Below are 19,408 nucleotides of genomic sequence, written 5' to 3' on the forward strand. Positions count from 1 at the left end.
ATGTCCTCTTTATTTTTTCAAGCACATTTTAAGTGCAATCATTCTGAAATACAGGCAGGTGTATATGGGCAAAGGGCAGCTGTGTGGTACCAGCAGCTATGACTACACTGGGGCACAGAGAGCCCTATGTTCTCTCTGGGCTCCCCAGTGTTCACGTTCAGAGCAATGCTTAAAGAGGATTTCTCTTCCTTCAAAGAAAGCAAAATCCCAAGCTCAAAGATAAAAAAAAAAAAAGTGAGGGATATTTCCCCAATGAAAGAGAAGCAATTTTTAGTAAATATGTAACAAAATAGCATAGGATTGACACAAGGAAACCTGTCCCAACTACTCTGTCTTCTTTTAACAGCTCACCATGCCCAGAGGGAAGAAATGTCCAACAGCAGCTCCATCAGCCACTTCCTCCTGCTGCCATTGGCAGACACGCGGCAGCTGCAGCTCCTGCACTTCTGCCTCTTCCTGGGCATCTCCCTGGCTGCCCTCCTGGGCAACGGCCTCATCATCAGCACCGTAGCCTGCGGCCACCACTTGCACACCCCCATGTTCTTCTTCCTGCTCAACCTGGCCCTCACTGACCTGGGCTGCATCTGCACCACTGTCTCCAAAGCCATGCACAATTCCCTCTGGGACACCAGGAACATCTCCTACTCAGGATGTGCTGCTCAGGTGTTCTTCTTTCTTTTCTTTATCTCAGCAGAATATTCCCTCCTGATCATCATGTGCTACGGACGCTACGTATCCATCTGCAAACCCCTGCACTACGGGACCCTCCTGGGCAGCAGAGCTTGTGCCCACATGGCAGCAGCTGCCTGGGCCAGTGGCTTTCTCACTGCTCTGCTGCACACAGCCAATATATTTTCCCTGCCCCTGTGCCAGGGCAATGCCCTGGGACAGTTCTTCTGTGAAATCCCCCAGATCCTCAACCTCTTCTGTTCAAAATTCTACTTCAGGGAAGTTTGCGTTTCTGCTTTTGATAGCTCCTTAGCACTTGGTTGTTTTCTGTTCATTGTTTTCTCCTATGTGCAGATATTCAGGGCTGTGCTGAGGATCCCCTCTGAGCAGGGATGGCACAAAGCCTTTTCCACCTGCCTCCCTCATATTGCTGTGGTCTCTCTGTTTATCAGCACTGCAGTATTTTCTTACCTGAAGCCCCCTTCCATCTCCTCCCCATCCCTGGATCTGTCCCTGTCAGTTCTGTACTCGGTGGTGACTCCAGCCCTGAACCCCCTCATCTACAGCCTGAGGAACAAGGAGCTCAAAGGTGGCCTAAGAAAATTGATGACTCTATGTTTTCAGAAGTGTTGCACTCCTTCTCTTCTGCAGCAGAGCCTTTAGAATGTAACTCTTTACAATCTCAGCTATTTTCCCCTCTTATTTGTTCATTTTTTCTTCCGTTACTTTTTCTAATGTTACTCTGATTTTTAAAAAATTCTGTATCATTACTCTTTTCATTTCTATATCAATATCTACCCATTGAAACAAAAATATGTTCAAGAGGTCTCTTCCCAATGCATTTAAATAAAAACAAGCACGTGCCCTAACCTGTGTGTCCCGGATTCTTCCTCCGCCCTTCTCTGTCTCTGCAGGGCAGTGCCTGTGGGCAGAGGCAGAGGGAAGAGTCTGCCAGCACAGCAGCACAGCCTGGGACAATGGCCCTGGCTCTTCCCACATCTGCTCTTCCCAACTCCACCCTCTCCTTGCCAGCCCTTCTGTGACTGTAAGGCCGCAGTGCTCTGGCAGCTTGGTCACCGTCCTGCTGCGTGTCCGTGCTATGAGCACAGGAAGGGACAGGCCATGGGCACTGCTGGGACACAGCTGGGCTCCAGCACAGCAGCTCCATCAGCAAAGGGCATCTCCTGAGGGCAGGGCAGGAAGGCTTTGCTCTCCTCCAGAGCTAAGGTAAGCAATGTGCTCCAGGAATGCAAAGCAAAGCCCAGTGCCTGGGGCAGAGGGGCAGTGTGCAGGGGGCACACAGCACTGTCCTGGCACAGCCAGAGCTCCTGGCATGGACCTGAGGGAGCAGCAGAGCAGGGCCTGGGCTGTGTCTTTGTTCTGGCCACAGCCTGGGAAGGTGCCCCAGGGCAATTGTCCCACACCAGCCCCTGCAACCACCACACCCAGCACTGGCCTCTGCCCCACCTGCAGGAGGTTGTTTGTCCCTGCCTGGAGGGACACAAGTGACCAGTGAGCAGTCTGAGTTTGCTCTGTACTGAGGAGATTTCAGCAGTGCATCGTGTGTGTGTGGGGAGATGAACCCGAGTGAGCACAAACACCATCATCAGCACTCGGGGCTGGCACAGTTCTGGTGGCACAAACGGTGCCTTGAGGCCACTAAACTCTGGGAAAACACCTGAATTCATTGCTGGACTGTGCTTTAGATTCCATAGAGAGAAACAGCCTGGGCAAGGAGGCTCCAGGAAAAAATGCTCAGGACAGCCATGGACTGCACAGAGAGACAATAGGGGTGGGGTTTGTGGGGAGAAATCAGAGCTGCCTCCCTTCTGAACCAAACTGAGCACCTGGACAGGGATGTGCTGTGTTCTGGGCACTGGCTTTCAACTGAGGGATGTGGATATGGCCTTTGGTGTCAGGGATGTGTAGAAAGCTGGGTAGTGTCACAGTGAGACATCTTTCAAAGCCCTTGGAAAGGCCAGAGCCATCCCAGAGGGTCCTGGGCACTTGGGAAGGGCAGACATGGAACCCGTCTGCAAACAGGGCAGGGAGGGGCACTGGGAGAGTCACAGACTGGTCAGGTTCAGCAGGGAAGGGCATGTGGCAAATCCTCCTGCAGCCATTCCAGGCACTGGTGGCACAAGGCAGGGATGGCAAAACCCCAATGGGAGGGAAAAGAAGGGGATGTTGTGTGCCCAGATTTTAGCCAGGCCTGGGACATGGTCTGCTGTGCTCTCCTCAGAGCCAGACTGGACAGAGCTGGGCTGCAGGAGTGGGAAAAAGAACAGATTTGTGATAATGGGTACCACTATGTGAAATAAAGTCAAAGGAAGTGGGGATAGCTAATGAGGACGTAATCAGCGTGTGTGATAAATCACTGTTTACCTGATACCCAGTACACACAAATGGATGAGGGATTACCAGAGTGACCACCATGCTGTAATAAAGAATACTCAAAACTGTGTTCAGAAGTTTCTATCCAGCGCATTTCAGTATCAGTGCTGTCCTTGACTCCATTACGTCCCTTGTACAGTTCCACAATAGCCCCTTGGTTCTATTGGGGTCCATATTGTCAAAATGGTTCCTTGGTTCTGCACTGCCACAATGCTCTCCTTGGTTCCAGGAACCCTTGGTGTGTCACAACTTCCCCTTGGCTGATGAACTGCCATAGTGTCTCTTGGATCTGCAGCATTGCAGTGGACAATTGGTTACAAGCAGCCTCGCTGGGTCACAATGAATATTTGGTTCCATGCAGCCCCAGTGTCCCAATGGCCCCTTGGTTCCATGAGGCCTCGCTGTGTAACAATGGCCCCTCAGTTCCATGAGGTTTTGTACTGTCAACAATGGTCTCCATGGTTCTGCAGTATGAAAATGGCTGCTTGGTTCCATGGGGTTCCTCAGTGTCACAGTGGTGCCCTTGGTTCCATGAGGCTCTGCAGTGTAACAATGCCCCAGAGTTTCCACGAGCTTCTGTCTCATCAATGATGTCCTTTGTTCCAGTGAAGCTCCTCAGTGTTCCATTGGATCTGTGATTCCATGAGGTTCCATGGTGTACCATGATTGCCTTGATTCCAAGAGGTTCTGCTGTGTCACACTGGACCCTTGGTTCCATGAGGTTCCGTGGTGTGGCCATGGGCTCCCTGGATCTGCAGTATCACTATGGACCATTGGTTCCATGCAGCCCTGCTGTGTCACAGCAGCTCCTTTGTTCCATGAAGCCCCACTGCATAACAATGGAATCTTGTTCCCGTGAGGCTCTGCACTGTCACAATGCTTTCCTTGGTTCTGGACTGTAACAATGGACCCTTGGCTCCATGAGCTTCCAAAATGTCACCATGGTCTCCTGGCATCTGCACTGTCACAATGAACAATTGATTCCATGGGACCCTGCTGTGTCACAATTAACCCTTAGTGCCATGAGGTTCTGTGGTGTCACAATGGTCTCCCTGGTTCAATGAGGCCTTGGAGTGTCACAATGGCTGCTTGGTTCCATGAGCTTCCATAGTGTCACAATGGTCTCCTTGTTTCTGCAGTGCCATAATGGACCCTCGGTTCCATAGGGTTCCTAAATGTCACAGGTCTCCTTGGTTCCACGTGGCCCTGCTGCTTCCCCATGGTTCCTTGGTTCCATGAGTTTCTGTTCTGTCAGCAATGGTTCTCTTGTTCCAATGGTGCCACTATGTCACACTGGACCCTGGGTTCCATGAAGTTCTTGAGTGTCACAATGACCCCTTGGATCCATGGGGTTCCATAGTGTCACCATGGTCTCCTTGGATCTGCATTGTCACAATGGACCATTGGTTCCATGTGGCCTGGCTGTGTCACAATGGTCTCCTTGATTCCAAAATTCCCCTCAGTGTCACAATGGAGCCTTGTTTCTGTGAGGCTCTGAACTGTCACAATTGTCTCCTTGGTTCCATGAGCCTCTGCTATGTCACAAGGGTCTCCTTGGTTCCATGAGGATACAAAAGCTTTGCATGAACATGGAGCAGCAACTACTTAACACACCTAGAACATCTGTCTGCATTCAAAAGAGGGGTTAAAGGTGAGAATGGCACCAGCAGTTTCCAACTGCAACAGTGTCCCGGGTTGGTGTTGTGTCTGCTCCTCTCCCGCCCCCACACCTCTCTGTCTGCATGGAGCTGCCGCCGGTGCCGCTTCTCCCCCACCCGGGGGGGTGGTGCCCTGGGGCTGTGCTGCTCCTGCTTGCTGCTCCAGCTGCTTTCTGCCCCAACATGTTGTTGCTCGGCTGCTGCTGCTGCTTTCGCCCCTCCCCCCCCTCCCCCTCTCCACTTCATCTCCAAGATCTGTACCGGCTCCGGACGGGACCTGAACATCAGAGACTGCCTCCGGAGCCTGCCCAAGAAGCTTTTTCTCCCTTCCCAGCAGCGACTGTCTCTCACTTTGGTGAAATCGTTTTTTGTCATCTGAGATTGTACTTTCCAGTTGCTGGGAAATGGTTTTCTTGTGTTTGTTAATAAATAGGTTTTTTCCACTTTTCCCCCCTGAGGAAAATTCTTTCTGAGCCCAGTGGGGGGAGGAATTGTGAGGGGGGCTTATTCTCTGGGGGGCTCCTTTGGAGGCTTTTCCCCAGTTTTGTCCTAAACTTGGACAAATAATTTGGTGGCCCGTATGGGGAAACCAGAGAAAGTGGAAAAAACCTTACTCTAATAATATTTTGTTTTCAATTGGTTGTGTTGGTATTGGTATGGTTATTGAATCCATAATGGCTTTTGGAGTGGAAGCCTTCCTGTATATTTGGTCTTTAGGGCTTTTTGAAGTGTTAATACGCCTGTGGTCTTTGGGCCTGTTCTTTTATCCAGAGATAGCCCTGGTGTTGTCCCTAATACGTAGTTTTTGCATTAAAGGGGTATTAACCAAAATATTTATTGGGCTAGGCTTGGTTGTAATGATTTGCAGGATGTTTATAAGAATGTTAGAAACTACTTCAGGGATGTATAATCCATGGTTTGTGTTCTGCACTCAATTTATTAGAGGAGAAGCAGGCAAAGAGGACTTCTCGCCTTTATTTTCCTTCTTCTTCTCTGAATCATTTACATCTCTGTTAGAAAATGTTCAGTTCTCCCTGAATGTTAAGGAAAACATCTTTCTGGTATTTAATTTAGTAAGTTTTTCTATACTCTCTGCAGCTTATATAAAATGAAGGCTGAGATTTCCAGAGGGGCTGGTGAGACTCCTGATTTAGAAGTAAAGCCAAGCAGAAGGAATTTTGAGAGGAATGGGAAATGGGAGAACATGGACCAAATTCGAAAAGAATTTTCTGACCCTATAGTCTGGGACTTCCCATCTGAACAGATTCAGGATCCAGTCGAGGTTGCAAAATACCTGAGAGAGAAGTGTCAGGATGACACTAAGGAAAAAAAATCACTGCAGTGAGCTGAGCTCTGGAGTGTGCTTATCATACCCTGTTAGATAGTGTAGAACAACAAACAAATGAAAGGGAACAGGGAGATAACGTAGCTACTATGCCAGCTACTCAGGCTGCAGTTAACACCCCAGGCTCGAGGACAGGGACGAAATTAGAAAGTAAACTTCAACCCATGGCTGTGGCTACTAGTACAAGGAGTGGGAAGTGCACAAAGAAGACAGATCGGCCAGTGGAGGATGATGATGAGGATGCTGGAGAAGGACCCTCAACGCCTCCTGATACAAAATCAAGAGTCAAAGTAACTGGTGTGAGATCAGAAACCAATAATGAGTCCCTTTCCCTAAAAGATCTTCGTGGTTTAAGAAAGGATTATACAAGACAGCCCGATGAATCCATAATTAGTTGGCTAGTTCAGCTTTGGGATGCAGCAGGTGAGGCTACCATCCTAGATGGCACTGAGGTGAGACACCTGGGATCCCTGTCTCATGATCCGGTCATCGACCAAGGTATGACGAGGGAGGCTAACCCTCAAAGCCTCTGGGCATGTGTTTTAGACAGCGTAGCACAAAGATATCTGTGTGCCGATGACCTCTATATGCAGCAGACCCAGTGGAAAACCATAGAGCAAGGGATCCAACGTTTGAGGGAGATGGCAGTGGCGGAGATTATTTTTTCAGATGATATAACAACTAGGAATCCGGACCTGGTACCATGCACCCTGGTAATGTGGAGAAAGCTTGTGCGACTCGGGCCATCTGAATACGCCTCTGCCTTAGCAATAATGAAGCGGAAAGAGATATATGAAACAGTGCTCGACATGGCGAAGAAGCTCCGGGCATACGCGGATGCTGTGCATGGCCCAACCCATGCCAGAATCGCCACCGTGGAAACACGCTTACAAAATTCAGAGGACAAGATAGAGGAAAATCATAAGAGGCTCAGAGAGGAAATTAAGGAGGACCTCCTCCAAATTTCAGCTGTGCAAATTAGACATCCTGGCACCCAACATAGACGTTCCCCCGATGGGGAGAGGAGGTACATTTCCCGGGCCGAGGTACGGTTTTTCTTGCAGGATTCTGGAGAGAACATGAGGAGATGGGATGGAAAGCCTACAGCTGCTCTGGCACAACGGGTGAGGGATCTGAAGGAAGGCAAGATTGAAAGAGGAAGTTCCACCCGAAGGAGAGCCGCTCCTGTTACCCGTACCCAAAGTGCCAAATATGATAGTGATAATGACATGTCTGACCCTCTCAAAGGAACTTCTAAGACGTATGCCCCAGGAAAGAAAGATAAACAGGCTTAGAGGGGCCCTGCCTCTAGCCAGGATGAGGCGAGGGAAAATCGTGTCTTTTGGACTGTGTGGATTCGGTGGCCTGGCACATCGAAACCACAGAAGTACCGAGCTTTAGTTGATACAGGTGCCCAATGTACGATAATTCTGTCAAGATTCGTGGGGGCAGAATCTGTTTCAATTGCTGGTGTGACAGGTGGCTTGCAGGACTTCACCCTGGTGGAAGCTGAAGTGAGTTTACCTGCAAGTGAATGGAAGAAACATCTTATTGTGACTGGTCCAGAGGCCCCATGTATTTTGGGCATAGATTACCTTCGGAGCGACTATTTTATGGACCCAAAAGGCCTTAAGTGGGCATTCAGGATAGCAGCTGTGACGGCAGAGCACATCCGGCAGCTGAACACCTTGCCTGGACTGTCCAAGAATCTGATTACAGTAGGACTGCTGAAAGGAGAAGAGCAACGAGTACCAATTGCCACTTCAATAGTACATCGCCGGCAATATAGAACAACTCAAGATGCTGTGATCCCCATCCATAAGATGATCCGTGAGCTGGAGAGCCAAGGGATGGTGAGCAAAACACACTCACCCTTCAACAGTCCCATCTGGCCTGGGCAAAAATCTGATGGAGAATGGAGATTGACTGTGGACTATCGTGCCTTGAATGAAGTGACTCCACCAGTGAGCACTGTCGTGCCAGATATGCTGGAGCTGCAGTACGAGCTGGAGTCCAAGGCAGCAAGGTGGTATGCCACCATTGACATCGCCAATGCGTTTTTCTCCATTCCTCTGGCAGCACAGTGCAGGCCTCAGTTTGCTTTCACCTGGAGGGGTGTGCAGTACACCTGGAACCGACTGCCCCAGGGGTGGAAGCACAGTCCCACCATCTGTCATGGACTGATACAGGCTGCACTGGAAAAGGGTGAGGCTCCAGAACATCTACAATATATTGATGACATCATAGTATGGAGGAATACAGCAGCGGAAGTGTTTGAGAAAGGAGAGAAAATTATCCAAATTCTCCTGGAAGCCGTCTTCGCCATCAAGAAGAGTAAAGTTAAGGGACCTGCTCGGGAGATCCAGTTCCTGGGAGTGAAGTGGCAAGATAGACTTCATCAGATTCCTACTAATGTTAATAACAAAATTACAGCTATATCCCCACCTACTAACAAGAAGGAGACACAAGCTTTCCTAGGTGCCATAGGCTTTTGGAGAATGCACATCCCTGAGTACAGCCAGATTGTGAACCCTCTCTACCAGGTCACTCGCAAGAAGAATGATTTCCACTGGGGCCCTGAACAACAACAAGCTTTTGCCGAGATTAAACAGGAGATTGCCCATGCAGTAGCTCTTGGCTCAGTTAGGACAGGACCAGATGTGAAGAACGTACTGTACTCCGCAGCTGGGAACCATGGTCTGTCCTGGAGCCTTTGGCAGAAGGTGCCTGGTGAGACCCGAGGCCAACCCCTGGGATTTTGGAGCAGAAGTTACAGGGGGTCTGAAGGCAATTACACCCCAACGGAGAAGGAAATTTTGGCTGCCTACGAGGGAGTCCAAGCCGCTTCAGAAGTGATTGGTACGGAAGCACAGCTTCTCCTGGCACCCCGACTACCAGTGCTGGGGTGGATGTTCAGAGGAAAGGTTCCCTCAACCCACCATGCCACCAGTGCCACGTGGAGCAAGTGGATAACCCTCATTACTCAGCGTGCCAGAATCGGGAAACTAAATCGCCCTGGGATTCTGGAAATAATTACAAACTGGCCCGAAGTTGAAAGTTTTGCTGTCGCGGATGAGGAACAAGAACCAGTGACACGGGCTGAAGAAGCTCCACCATACAACGAGCTACCGGCAGAGGAAACACGCTATGCTCTATTCACTGACGGTTCCTATCATGTCGTAGGGATGAATCGGAGATGGAAAGCAGCTGTATGGAGACCCACACAATGGGCTTCAAAGGCCACTAAAGGAGAAGGTGGATCTAGTGAATTCGCCGAACTCAAAGCTGTCCAACTGGCCCTTAACATCGCAGAGAGAGAGAAATGGCCTAAACTCTATTTGTACACTGATTCCTGGATGGTAGCCAATGCTCTGTGGGGATGGTTGAAGAGATGGAAAGAGGCGAACTGGCAGCGCAGAGGAAAACCAATTTGGGCAGCTGAAGAGTGGAAAGACATCGCTACCCACCTAGAGAGATTACCTGTGAAAGTTCGCCATGTAGACGCCCATGTCCCCAGAAGTAGAGCCAATGAGGAGCAGCAAAATAATCAGCCAGTAGATCAAGCTGCAAAGATAGGGGTGTCGAAGATAGACTTAGATTTGGAACACAAGGGAGAGTGGTTCCTGGCTCGATGGGCCCATGATGCCTCAGGTTACCAGGGCAGAGATGCCACCTACAAGTGGGCACGAGACCGAGGGGTGGATTTAACCATGGACAGCATCTCCCAGGTTATCCATGACTGTGAGACGTGCGCTGCCATCAAGCAGGCCAAGCGGGTGAAGCCCCTCTGGTATGGGGGGCGATGGTCCAAGTATAAGTATGGAGAGGCCTGGCAGATTGATTATATCACACTGCCTCAGACCTGCCAGGGCAAGCACTACGTCCTGATCATGGTGGAAGCCACCTCCGGGTGGTTAGAGAAGTATCCAGTGTCTCATGCTACAGCCTGCAACACTATCCTGGGCCTGGAAAAGCAGGTCCTGTGGAGGCATGGCACTCCTGAGAGGATCGAGTCAGACAATGGGACTCATTTTAAGAGCAATCTCATTAACACCTGGGCTAGAGGACATGGCATTGAGTAGGTGTACCACATCCCTTACCATGCACCAGCTGCAGGTAAAGTGGAAAGGTACAATGGATTACTGAAAACCACCTTGAAGGCACTGGGCAGGGGGTCTTTTAAAAACTGGGAACAACATCTAGCAAAGGCTACTTGGTTAGTTAACACCAGAGGTTCCATCAACCGAGCAGGTCCTGCCCAGTCTGACTCCCTTAATATAGTGGATGGAGATAAAGTCCCAGTGGCCCATGTTAGAGGTTTGTTAGGAAAGGCAGTATGGGTTAATCCTGCCTCGAGTACAGGCAAACCCATTAGTGGAATTGTCTCACTCAAGGACCAGGATGCACGTGGTGGATAATGCAGGAAGATGGAACAACACGGTGTGTACCACAGGGAGAACTGATTGTGGGCTGAGACAGAAAGAAATATGTAAGTGCTGAAGGACTAAGTGAAATGAGAGGAAATGTGTAAGTGCTGATGGACTAAGTGAAATGGAAATGTATTTTTTTTTTAATTATTATTTATTTTTATTTTATTAAAGTCTTGAGCCTGTTCACAATATGGAAATAAGGGGTGGAATGTCCTGGGGTGACGTCACAATGCTCTGTATCCCCAAATCGTGTGTTGCTCATGCCTGGAGAGTTTGTTTTGTCTAGTCAGGCAGCACCACCCCCTCCCCCCGGGCAAGAGCTGCCGCCGGCTGGCTGGCAAACCCCACACTGGCTGCTTGCTCGCTGCTGCCGCTTGCAACCCACCCCCTCCCCACTTTTGCGCTTTTTCTGCCATTTTTGCTTTACCTTTTCTTCCCTTATTAGCTAGTAATACCTGATCCTGGGCGCCCTGAACATCAAGGAACCCCGGATGCTGCACCTTAGTGACAAGAAATACGCATTCCTGCCCTTCCCAGCACCAGCTGCATCCACTCGGATGGGTGAAGTTTTTCTGCATCACCCGTGGCTTTTCTTTTCCTTGTGTTGGGGAGTGCTTATTTTTCCTGTGTGTTTCTCTAAATAAACAGGTTTTTTCAACTTGACCTCTGAGGAAGTTCTTCCCAAACCCATAGGTGGGAGGGGAGGAGTTTTTGGGGGTTAGTTTTTGGGAGCTCCTTTGGAGATTTTCCCCTAATTTCTCCTAAAGTGGGACAGGGTGTGGTCAGTAGCTGTGGTCAGTGGATGTGGTCAGTTGGGAGGTCAGTGGGGGGTTAGTAAGTAGGTGTGGTCATTTGGGTGGTCATTTGGTGTGGTGATGGATGGTGGTCAATGGGTGGGGTCAGTGGGTGCCATCAGTGTCAGAGTGGTCAGTGGGTGTAGTGGGTGAGTGTGGTCAGTGGGGTGTAGGCAGTGGTGTGTGGACCAAGGGTGTTGTCAGTGGGTGTGGTCATTGGGCAGGTCCATGTGGTTTGGTCAATGGGGGTGGTCACTGTGTTTGGTCAGTGGGTATTGTCGGTGGGAGTGGGCAATGGGGTGTGGGCATTGACGTCTAGGCAGTGGGTTTGGTCAGTGGCTGCCATCAGTTGGTATGGTCAGTGGGTGTGGTCATTGGGGGTGATTGTTGGGGGTGGTCAGTGGGTGTGGTCAGTGGGCTGCAGTGAGTGGATGTGGATAGTTGGTGTGTCACTGGGGTGTGGTCAGTTGGTGTGCTCAGTGGATGTGATCAGTGGAGTGGTCAGTTGGTGTGGTAGGTGGGTGCAGTCAGTGGGCATGGTCATGGGGGTGGTCAGTGGATGTGGTCAGTGGGAGTGTGGTTATTTGGTATGGCCAGTGGATGTGTTCAGTGGCATGTGGTCAGTCAGGGTATGGTCAGTTGGGTGGTCAGTCAGTTTGTTCAGTTGGGTGGTCTATGGGTAGTGGTCAGAAAGATCGGGCAGTGGGGGTGGTCAGTGTGTGTGGCCATTTGGGGTGGTCATCAGGAAGGTGCTTGGCCGAGGCAAAAGGAGGCTCCCTGTGTGCCCTGCTCCCCTCTCCTTGAGCTCCTGAGAGCTCTGCAGCCCCTGCTGCCATCCCATCTGCCCAGGCCAGCACAACAGCCCGGCCTTGGGGCCCTGCAGAGCTGCTCCTGCTCCAGGCCCAGGGCCCATCCCAGAGCTGGGGCAGCCACAAAGCTGTGCCCATTGCTATTCATTCCTGCTCTGATGAGCATGGATCCTCAGCCACTTGGAGGTTGTTGATGAATTTTCCTACTCTGGAGGTGTCTTCTTCCTTGAGCTCTTCAGGACGGGAATTAAATGAGAAAGACTCACAAATATTTGTTCAAAACACCAAAAAAAGAAAAGCACCTGGGAATAATTTAAGTTTTCAATTCTTCTGTGGTTACTTAGAAAGACTTCAAAAGTATATTCCAAGCTAATATACTCTCTTGAAAATAATGCAGAGAGAAATCTATTTTGTTTTGTTATATTTTCCTGTGTATAGGTTTATATCAGCAATGTCCAGTAGATGTTGACCCCCAGGACTCTCTAATGCAGTCTGAATAGACATGAAAGCCAAGACTCTTCATGGCTCGCAATCAAATCACACTTTGTCTCCACCCGTCCCCACCATTTCTTTCATCCAACCCCTGGGACTCCTATGGATCAGGAATGGTCTGGCCAGCAGGACAAGGGCAGTGATTCTTCCCCTGTGCTCAGCACTGGTTGGACAGCACCTCGAGTGCTGTGTCCAGTTCTGGGCCCCCCAATTTAGGAAGGACATGGAGAGACTGGAGCATGTCCAGAGAAGGGCAACAAGGCTGGTGAGGGATCTGGAACACAAGTTCCATGCGGAGAAGCTGAGGGAGCTGAGGCTGTTTATCTTAGAGAAGAGGAGGCTCAGCTGAGACCTCATCACTCTCTACAACTCCCTGACAGGAGGGCACAGCCGGGATGGGGTCAGGCTCTTTACCCAGGGAACAGTGACAGGACAAATAGACATAACCAGAAGCTGAACCAGGGGACGTTTAGGCTGGACATTAAGAAATATTCTTGACGAAGAGTGTGATTGGGCATTGGAATGGGCTGCTCGGAGAGGTGGGTGAGTCACCATCCCTGGAAGTGTTTCAGCATAGACTGGATGTGGCACTGAGTGCCATGGTCTGGGTGACAAGGTGGTTTTAGGTCACAGGTTGGACTTGATGCTCTCAAAGGTCTTTTCCAGCCTGGGGTGATTCTGTGATGATTGTGACACTGCAGGTCCTGGGGAAGCAAGGGGCCATTGTGACACTGTGGGGCCTCGTGGAACTGAGAGGACCAGAGTGACACTGTGTATGACATGGCACCACAGAGCCAAGGGGCCACTGTGACACTGTGGGGCTACATGGAAGCCAGGAGTCCATTGTGACAGTCTGGGTCCTGGTGGAACCACAGAGGCCACTGTGACACTGCAGGGCCTTGTGGAACCAAGGGGCCATTGTGACACTGCAAGGACTCTTGGAACTAAGGGAACAATTGTGACACTGTGGTGCCCCATGGAACCAAGGGTCCCTCGTGACACTGCAGGATCTTGTGGAACCAGGGCTCCATTGTGACACTGCAGCACCAAGGAATTCATGGTGGTACTCGAGGCCTCATGGAGCCAAGAGGCCACAGTGACACTGCAGGGCCTTGTGGGACCATGCAGAGCATTGTGACAGAGCAGGACCTCGTGTGATGATGGGGCCACTGTGACACTGCAGGGCCCCATGGAACTAAGGGGCCAGTGCTGCTCCTCAGGGACTCATGGAATGAAGGAAACCTGTTTGGCACTGAGGTGCCCCTTGGGAAAAGAGGCCATTGTGACACTGGAACCAAGAAGAGCATTGCTGCACTGCGAGACCTCATGGAACTAAGGCACAATTGTGACACTGCGGGGCCCAGTGATCCAAGAGACATTGTGACACTACAAGTTCCCATGGAACTAAACGGATATTGTGACACGGGGAGACCTCATAGAATCATGGAGATCATTGTGACACCCTAGGGCCTTTATGGAACCTTGGTGGCACCAAGTTGCCTGGGAGTTTCGAGGCACTGGAGTGTAGGAAGGCTCTGCAGAGGGACCTGGACAGGCTGGATCCAGTGCCCAAATCCAACAAGGTGAGGTTTAACAAGACCATTTGCTGGATCCTGCACTTTGGAAAAAACAACCCCTGCAGTGATCCAGGCTGGGGACAGAGTGGTTGGACAGCAGCCAGACAGAAATGGATCTGGGGGCACTGATGGAGAGCAGGCTGGACATGAGCCAGCAGTGTGCTCAGGTAGCCAAGGAGGCCAATGGCACCTGGCCTGGATCAGGAATGGTCTGGCCAGCAGGACCAGGGCAGTGATTATACCCCAGTACTCAGCACTGGTTGGGCAGCACCTCAAGTTCTGTGTCCAGTTCTGAGTCCCCCAATTCAGGAAGGACATGGAGGGGCTGGAGCGTGTCCAGAGAATGGCAACAAGGCTGGTGAGGGGTCTGGAACACAAGTCTTGTGAGGAGCTCTGAGGGAGGTGGGCTGTTTATCCTGGAGATGAAGAGGCTCAGGGAGACTAGGTGGTGTCCGGCCACAGGTTGGACTTGATGATCTCTAAGGCCTTTTCCAGCCTGGCTGATTCTCTGATTCTCTGAAACCACCCCTGGAGCAGGATGAGCCCTGGGCCTCCTCTTCAGAAGGTCCAGCAGCCCAGGTCCCTCAGCTTCTCCACACAGCCCCAAAGCCCATCCTGTCAGTCCTGCAGAGCCTCTCCAGCCCCTCCTCACTGCCCAGAACAGGGAGCCCCACACCCAGACACAGCAGCCCAGATGTGCCCCCCTGGCCTGTGGTGCCTCTGGCAAGGGAGCAGCACGAGGCACTGCAGGACCCTGCAGACAATTCGTGCAGCACTTGTAGGATGATCCTTCTTCCCAAGGGACGTTCCCATGGTGCCAGCTCAGGAACTGAAATGGGGAGTGTGGCCAGAGAGGAAAGGGAAAACAGGGATTGGCTGTTTGCAGGGGAAGGGACAGAGATTGGCAAGAGGAAGAAATCTGGATCGGGAGAGAGGAAAGAAAGAAAAGGTGAAGCAAAGGAAATGCTCAGGGCAATTTGGGAGTGGCTGCCAGGCAGCCCTGGCTCTCAGGAACAATGTCTGCACTGGGACAGGAAACTCACAGCTCTTGGGAACAAACTTTATGGCTAAATTCAGAGGCCACAACAACACCTGAGTGGTTTCCCTCCCGTCCCCCAGCCCTTGCTGGCCCCAGGGGCTGATGGCATTTGTGCTCACTCAGCTCCATCTCCCCACAGCAGCACCATGGGGGTGCTGACGCCTGCTCTGTGCAGTGCAAACAGGGGCTCCTGAGCCAGTGCTGCCGTGTCTGTGCCTGCAAGGATGCGGCACCTGTGTGAGCTGGGGGAGAGGCCAGGGCTGCAGAGGGGGATGTTGTTGGCAGGTGCATGAGGACGCTCTGGGACGCTGCCCTGGGCTGTCCAGTGCAGTGGGGGTGGATCAGCCCCTGCTCTGCTGCTCCTTGCCAGGGTCTGCCCCTTGCAGGGACCTTGCAGAGCACCAGCCATGCTGTTTGCCCCCAGCCTGCCCACAGCCAGCCTGGGGCTGCTCACGGGGGTTTTCTCTGCTCAGCATTGGCCTGGCCAAGTGTTGTGGAGAGAGCCTGGCCAAGGAGCCTGGAGCCCCCAGGCCCTGCCCTGAGGAATCAGCACTGCCCCAGCAGTGCCCATGGCCTGTCCCTGCTGCAGCCCCGGCACTGCCACCCCCAGGGCTGTGCCCAGCCCCGAGAGCACTCAGGCCCTGCAGCAACACGAGGGGCAGGAGGGCAGCGGGGCAGTGGCACGGGAGCAGCACTGGCAACACCAAGTGCTGCTGCTGCTGGGCACAGCTGCTGTGCCAGCACTGATCTGCCCAGCTCTGCACACAGACATTGCTGCTGCAGCTCCAGAGAAGGGAACAGAGAGGAGATCTCTGGAGAAAACTTTGCTGGGAGAGAGATACTTTTTTTTCTTAAAAGCCACCATCAGCACAGCTCCTCATTGACATGGACTGTGTCATAGTGAAGGTTGACAAATATAAAATGAGAAAGGGCACAAATTATGGTGTTTCTTAGTGGGCAAAATTATAAAAATAATGCAAATGAAATTAAAGAGCAAGCCAACACACAAGCCCAACTGAAACAATCAGAGATGGCTTTTATTACAAGTCATTTGAAGAAATGGGCCAGTATTTCACTTTTTCTGAAACCATCCAGTGATCAGTTTCCACACAGCAGCATTAAGCTCCTTGTTCCTCAGGCTGTAGATGAGGGGATTCAGGGCTGGAGGCACCACTGAGTACAGAACTGACAGGGATAGATCCAGGGATGGGGAAGAGATGGAGGGGGGCTTCAGGAAGGCAAATGACCCAGTGCTGAGAAACAGGGAGACCACAGCAAGGTGAGGGAGGCAGGTGGAAAAGGCTTTGTGCCATCCTTGCTCAGAGGGGATCCTCAGCACAGCCCTGAAGATCTGCACATAAGAGAAAACAATGAACACAAAACAATCAAGTGCTAAACAAAAACCCACCCATGAAATCCCAAGTTGCCTAAAGTTAGAGTGTGAACAGGAGAGCTTCAGAATCTGGGGGACTTCACAGAAGAACTGGCCCAGGGCTTTGCCCTGGCACAGGGGCAGGGAAAATGTATTGGCTGTGAGCAGCAGAGCATTGAGAAAGCCACTGGCCCAGGCAGCTGCTGCCATGTGGGCACAAGCTCTGCTGCCCAGGAGGGTCCCGCAGTACAGGGGTTTGCAGATGGACACGTAGCGGTCGTAGCACATGACGGTGAGGAGGAAATACTCTACTGAGATGAAGAAGCGAAAGAAGAACACCTGAGCAGCACATCCTGAGAAGGAGATGGTCCTGGTGTCCCAGAGGAAATTGTGCATGGCTTTGGGGACAGTGGTGCAGATGCAGCCCAGGTCAGTGAGGGCCAGGTTGAGCAGGAAGAAGAACATGGGGGTGTGCAGGTGGTGGCCGCAGGCTACGGCGCTGATGATGAGGCCGTTGCCCAGGAGGGCAGCCAGGGAGATGCCCAGGAAGAGGCAGAAGTGCAGGAGCTGCAGCTGCTGCGTGTCTGCCAATGGCAGCAGAAGGAAGTGGCTGATGGAGCTGCTGTTGGACATTTGGTGTGTCTTGCCATGGGGATCTGTAAGAAAAGTAAGCATGGAATAGTTCGGTTTGGACAAGACTTTAAATATTCCAGTCCAGCTTGGTGGCACTTTCCTCCCAGTGCCCACCCAGGGCTCTTCTGCCTGGAGCTGCTTCCCTGTGCTCAGGGCTGGGCAGTGCCAGTGCTTCAAGAGCCCAGCCCAGCCCTGGGGGCTCAGCTCTGCCCTGCAGATCCCTCCCAGCACAGGGCACTGCCCAAGGCTAGCTCTGCCCCTGCAGGGTCTGCTGGCAATGTCACAGCAACCCTGATGAGACTAAAAAAGCTGCTCTTATGTCGCTTGTAAGGGGCCCTGTGCTGATTTCTGCCTGGATTATTATGATTTGAGAGAAAAAAAATTATTTTTTGCAGCCTGAACTGAGAGATGGATATTAGTGTGCAAATTCCCATCCAGGCAACCAAGAGGAGTTGGTTCTAAAAGCATGACTTTCCCTTTCCTGCTGCCTCTATCTCATAGTGCTCCCTGCAAAATCTACTTGGAAATGTTCTGGAGTTAAATGTTGTGCTGGGAGAAGTCCTTAACAATACAGCATCCTCACCACACAAGAAAAACACTTCCACGCCTTACCTGTCTCCTTCCACCCAGACCTTGTCCCCCAGTGCTCTGGGCAGCTCTCAGGGCTGGCTGAGAACTGTCCCTGGTAGGCAGCAGAGTCCCTGCCCCAGCACAATGCCCTGAGCTGCAGGACCCTGCTCTGCAGGACAGACCTGAGCACACCTGGCTGCTCTACACAAGAGAGAATCAGAGAATGTACTCACAGGGTCTGTAGGCATTAGGATGTTCCAGTTTTAGAGGTCACTCCAGGACCTGCAGCTGCCTTGTCCTGCAGCCAGAGGCTTCCTGTGTCAAGGGCTGGGAGTAATACTGCCCAAGTCACTTCTCAGCATCTTCTCAGCCCTGACTGATTTAAGCTCACTGTGCTGTGTCTCTGTGCTGTGCCCAGGGTGGCTGCAGGCAGTGCCCAGCCCTGCTGGGTTGGGAGAGGAGCTGCTCCTCAGCAGAAATGTGGTTTTGAAACTCTTCTTGGTTGCCAGGAAGTTCCTCTGTGCCAGTAGCTTTGCCCAGCTCAGCAGCACAGACACAGCAAAAGAAATTTAATGAACCTCTCAGGGCTTTGGTGCTGTTTACATCAGACTCAGTCCCTGAGAGAGTGTTCAAACAACTTCTCAAAGACACAAAATGAGATATAAACTCCAAAGTTTCTAGAAGTTTTAATTGAGCCCACTGAGAACCACGAGTGTGAAAGTGGTTCCAGTTAGAGCTGAACACTGGAGCAGTGATGACAGGTGGGGACAAAAAAGGGAAATGTGTCTCTGATGCTGAGCAAACCTGGATGTGTTTCAGGAATCCAAAGGGCCAAGGCCTGAGCCCCAGCCCCTGGCAAGGCAGATCCTGTCCCTCCCTCATTGCTCAGGGCTCTTCTCAGGCCACTGGGATCTGGGGATGTGCAATGCCAAGGGCAGGACCATGGGGCGGCCCCTGCCAGGCTGCTGAGCAGGGACAAGGAGGCAATGAGGCGCCAGTACAGCAAGGCTCACTTGTCCCTGCTGGCCTCAGGCCCAGGGCCAGCAGCCATGGCCCAAGTGCTGCAGCAGTTGGCTCTGGCAGGGCCTTTCAGCTGCTGTCCATCCCTGTGCCCTCTGCAGCCCAGGCTGTCCTACGGTGTCCATGCCCTGCGCCTCTGTCCCTGCAGGCTGTCGTCATCCCCGGCTGCCCACCTCGCTGGCCCCTTCCTTTGCTGACAGCTCTGCCTCCTGCCTGCCACTGCCTGGCCACACAGAGACTTGGGCTGCACCAGACTCCTTCTGGGAGACATGTTGCAGCACAGCCCTTGGAGAGATTTTCCTTTCTCTTTCTTCCCAGTTCGGTCCTCCCCAGCTTCACTTGGCATTAATTTCCTTTTTCCAGTTGTTGTCTACTATGTCAAAAGGATCCACCATGTCTGAAACTGCCTTTCAATCCCTCCCAGGGCTCTCCGCTGCTGTCCTCAGTTTCCACCCCTTGGAGCACAGGCCTCTTTTGTCCCTACAAAATGCTGCAGTGTCACAATGTGACAATGGTGGTAAAGAAGAGACGGGGTCTTCACGATATGCCATGAAGCCGTTTATTGATCCACAAAGCAAAGTTTATATACTTTTTTGCCTATTACTA

At 51.7% G+C, this 19,408-nt stretch overlaps 2 protein-coding genes across 2 annotated transcripts; one reads left to right on the forward strand and one right to left on the reverse strand.

Moving 5' to 3' along the window:
• Positions 1-714: 714 nt before the first annotated feature.
• Positions 715-11,001, forward strand: LOC130265942 (olfactory receptor 14J1-like). Its single transcript, XM_056515283.1, has 3 exons — positions 715-1,258; positions 7,657-7,784; positions 10,942-11,001. Exons 1-3 carry the CDS (start codon positions 715-717, stop codon positions 10,999-11,001), a joined length of 732 nt encoding a protein of 243 aa, XP_056371258.1.
• Positions 11,002-16,279: 5,278 nt separating this feature from the next.
• On the reverse strand, positions 16,280-19,073 carry LOC130265943 (olfactory receptor 14A16-like). Its single transcript, XM_056515285.1, has 2 exons — positions 19,016-19,073; positions 16,280-17,157 (listed from the first exon to the last, which is right to left on the reverse strand). Exons 1-2 carry the CDS (start codon positions 19,071-19,073, stop codon positions 16,280-16,282), a joined length of 936 nt encoding a protein of 311 aa, XP_056371260.1.
• Between the last annotated feature and the right edge of the window lie 335 nt (positions 19,074-19,408).

This window comes from Oenanthe melanoleuca, unplaced genomic scaffold, assembly GCF_029582105.1.
Source record: "Oenanthe melanoleuca isolate GR-GAL-2019-014 unplaced genomic scaffold, OMel1.0 S001, whole genome shotgun sequence".
Taxonomy (NCBI): domain Eukaryota; kingdom Metazoa; phylum Chordata; class Aves; order Passeriformes; family Muscicapidae; genus Oenanthe; species Oenanthe melanoleuca.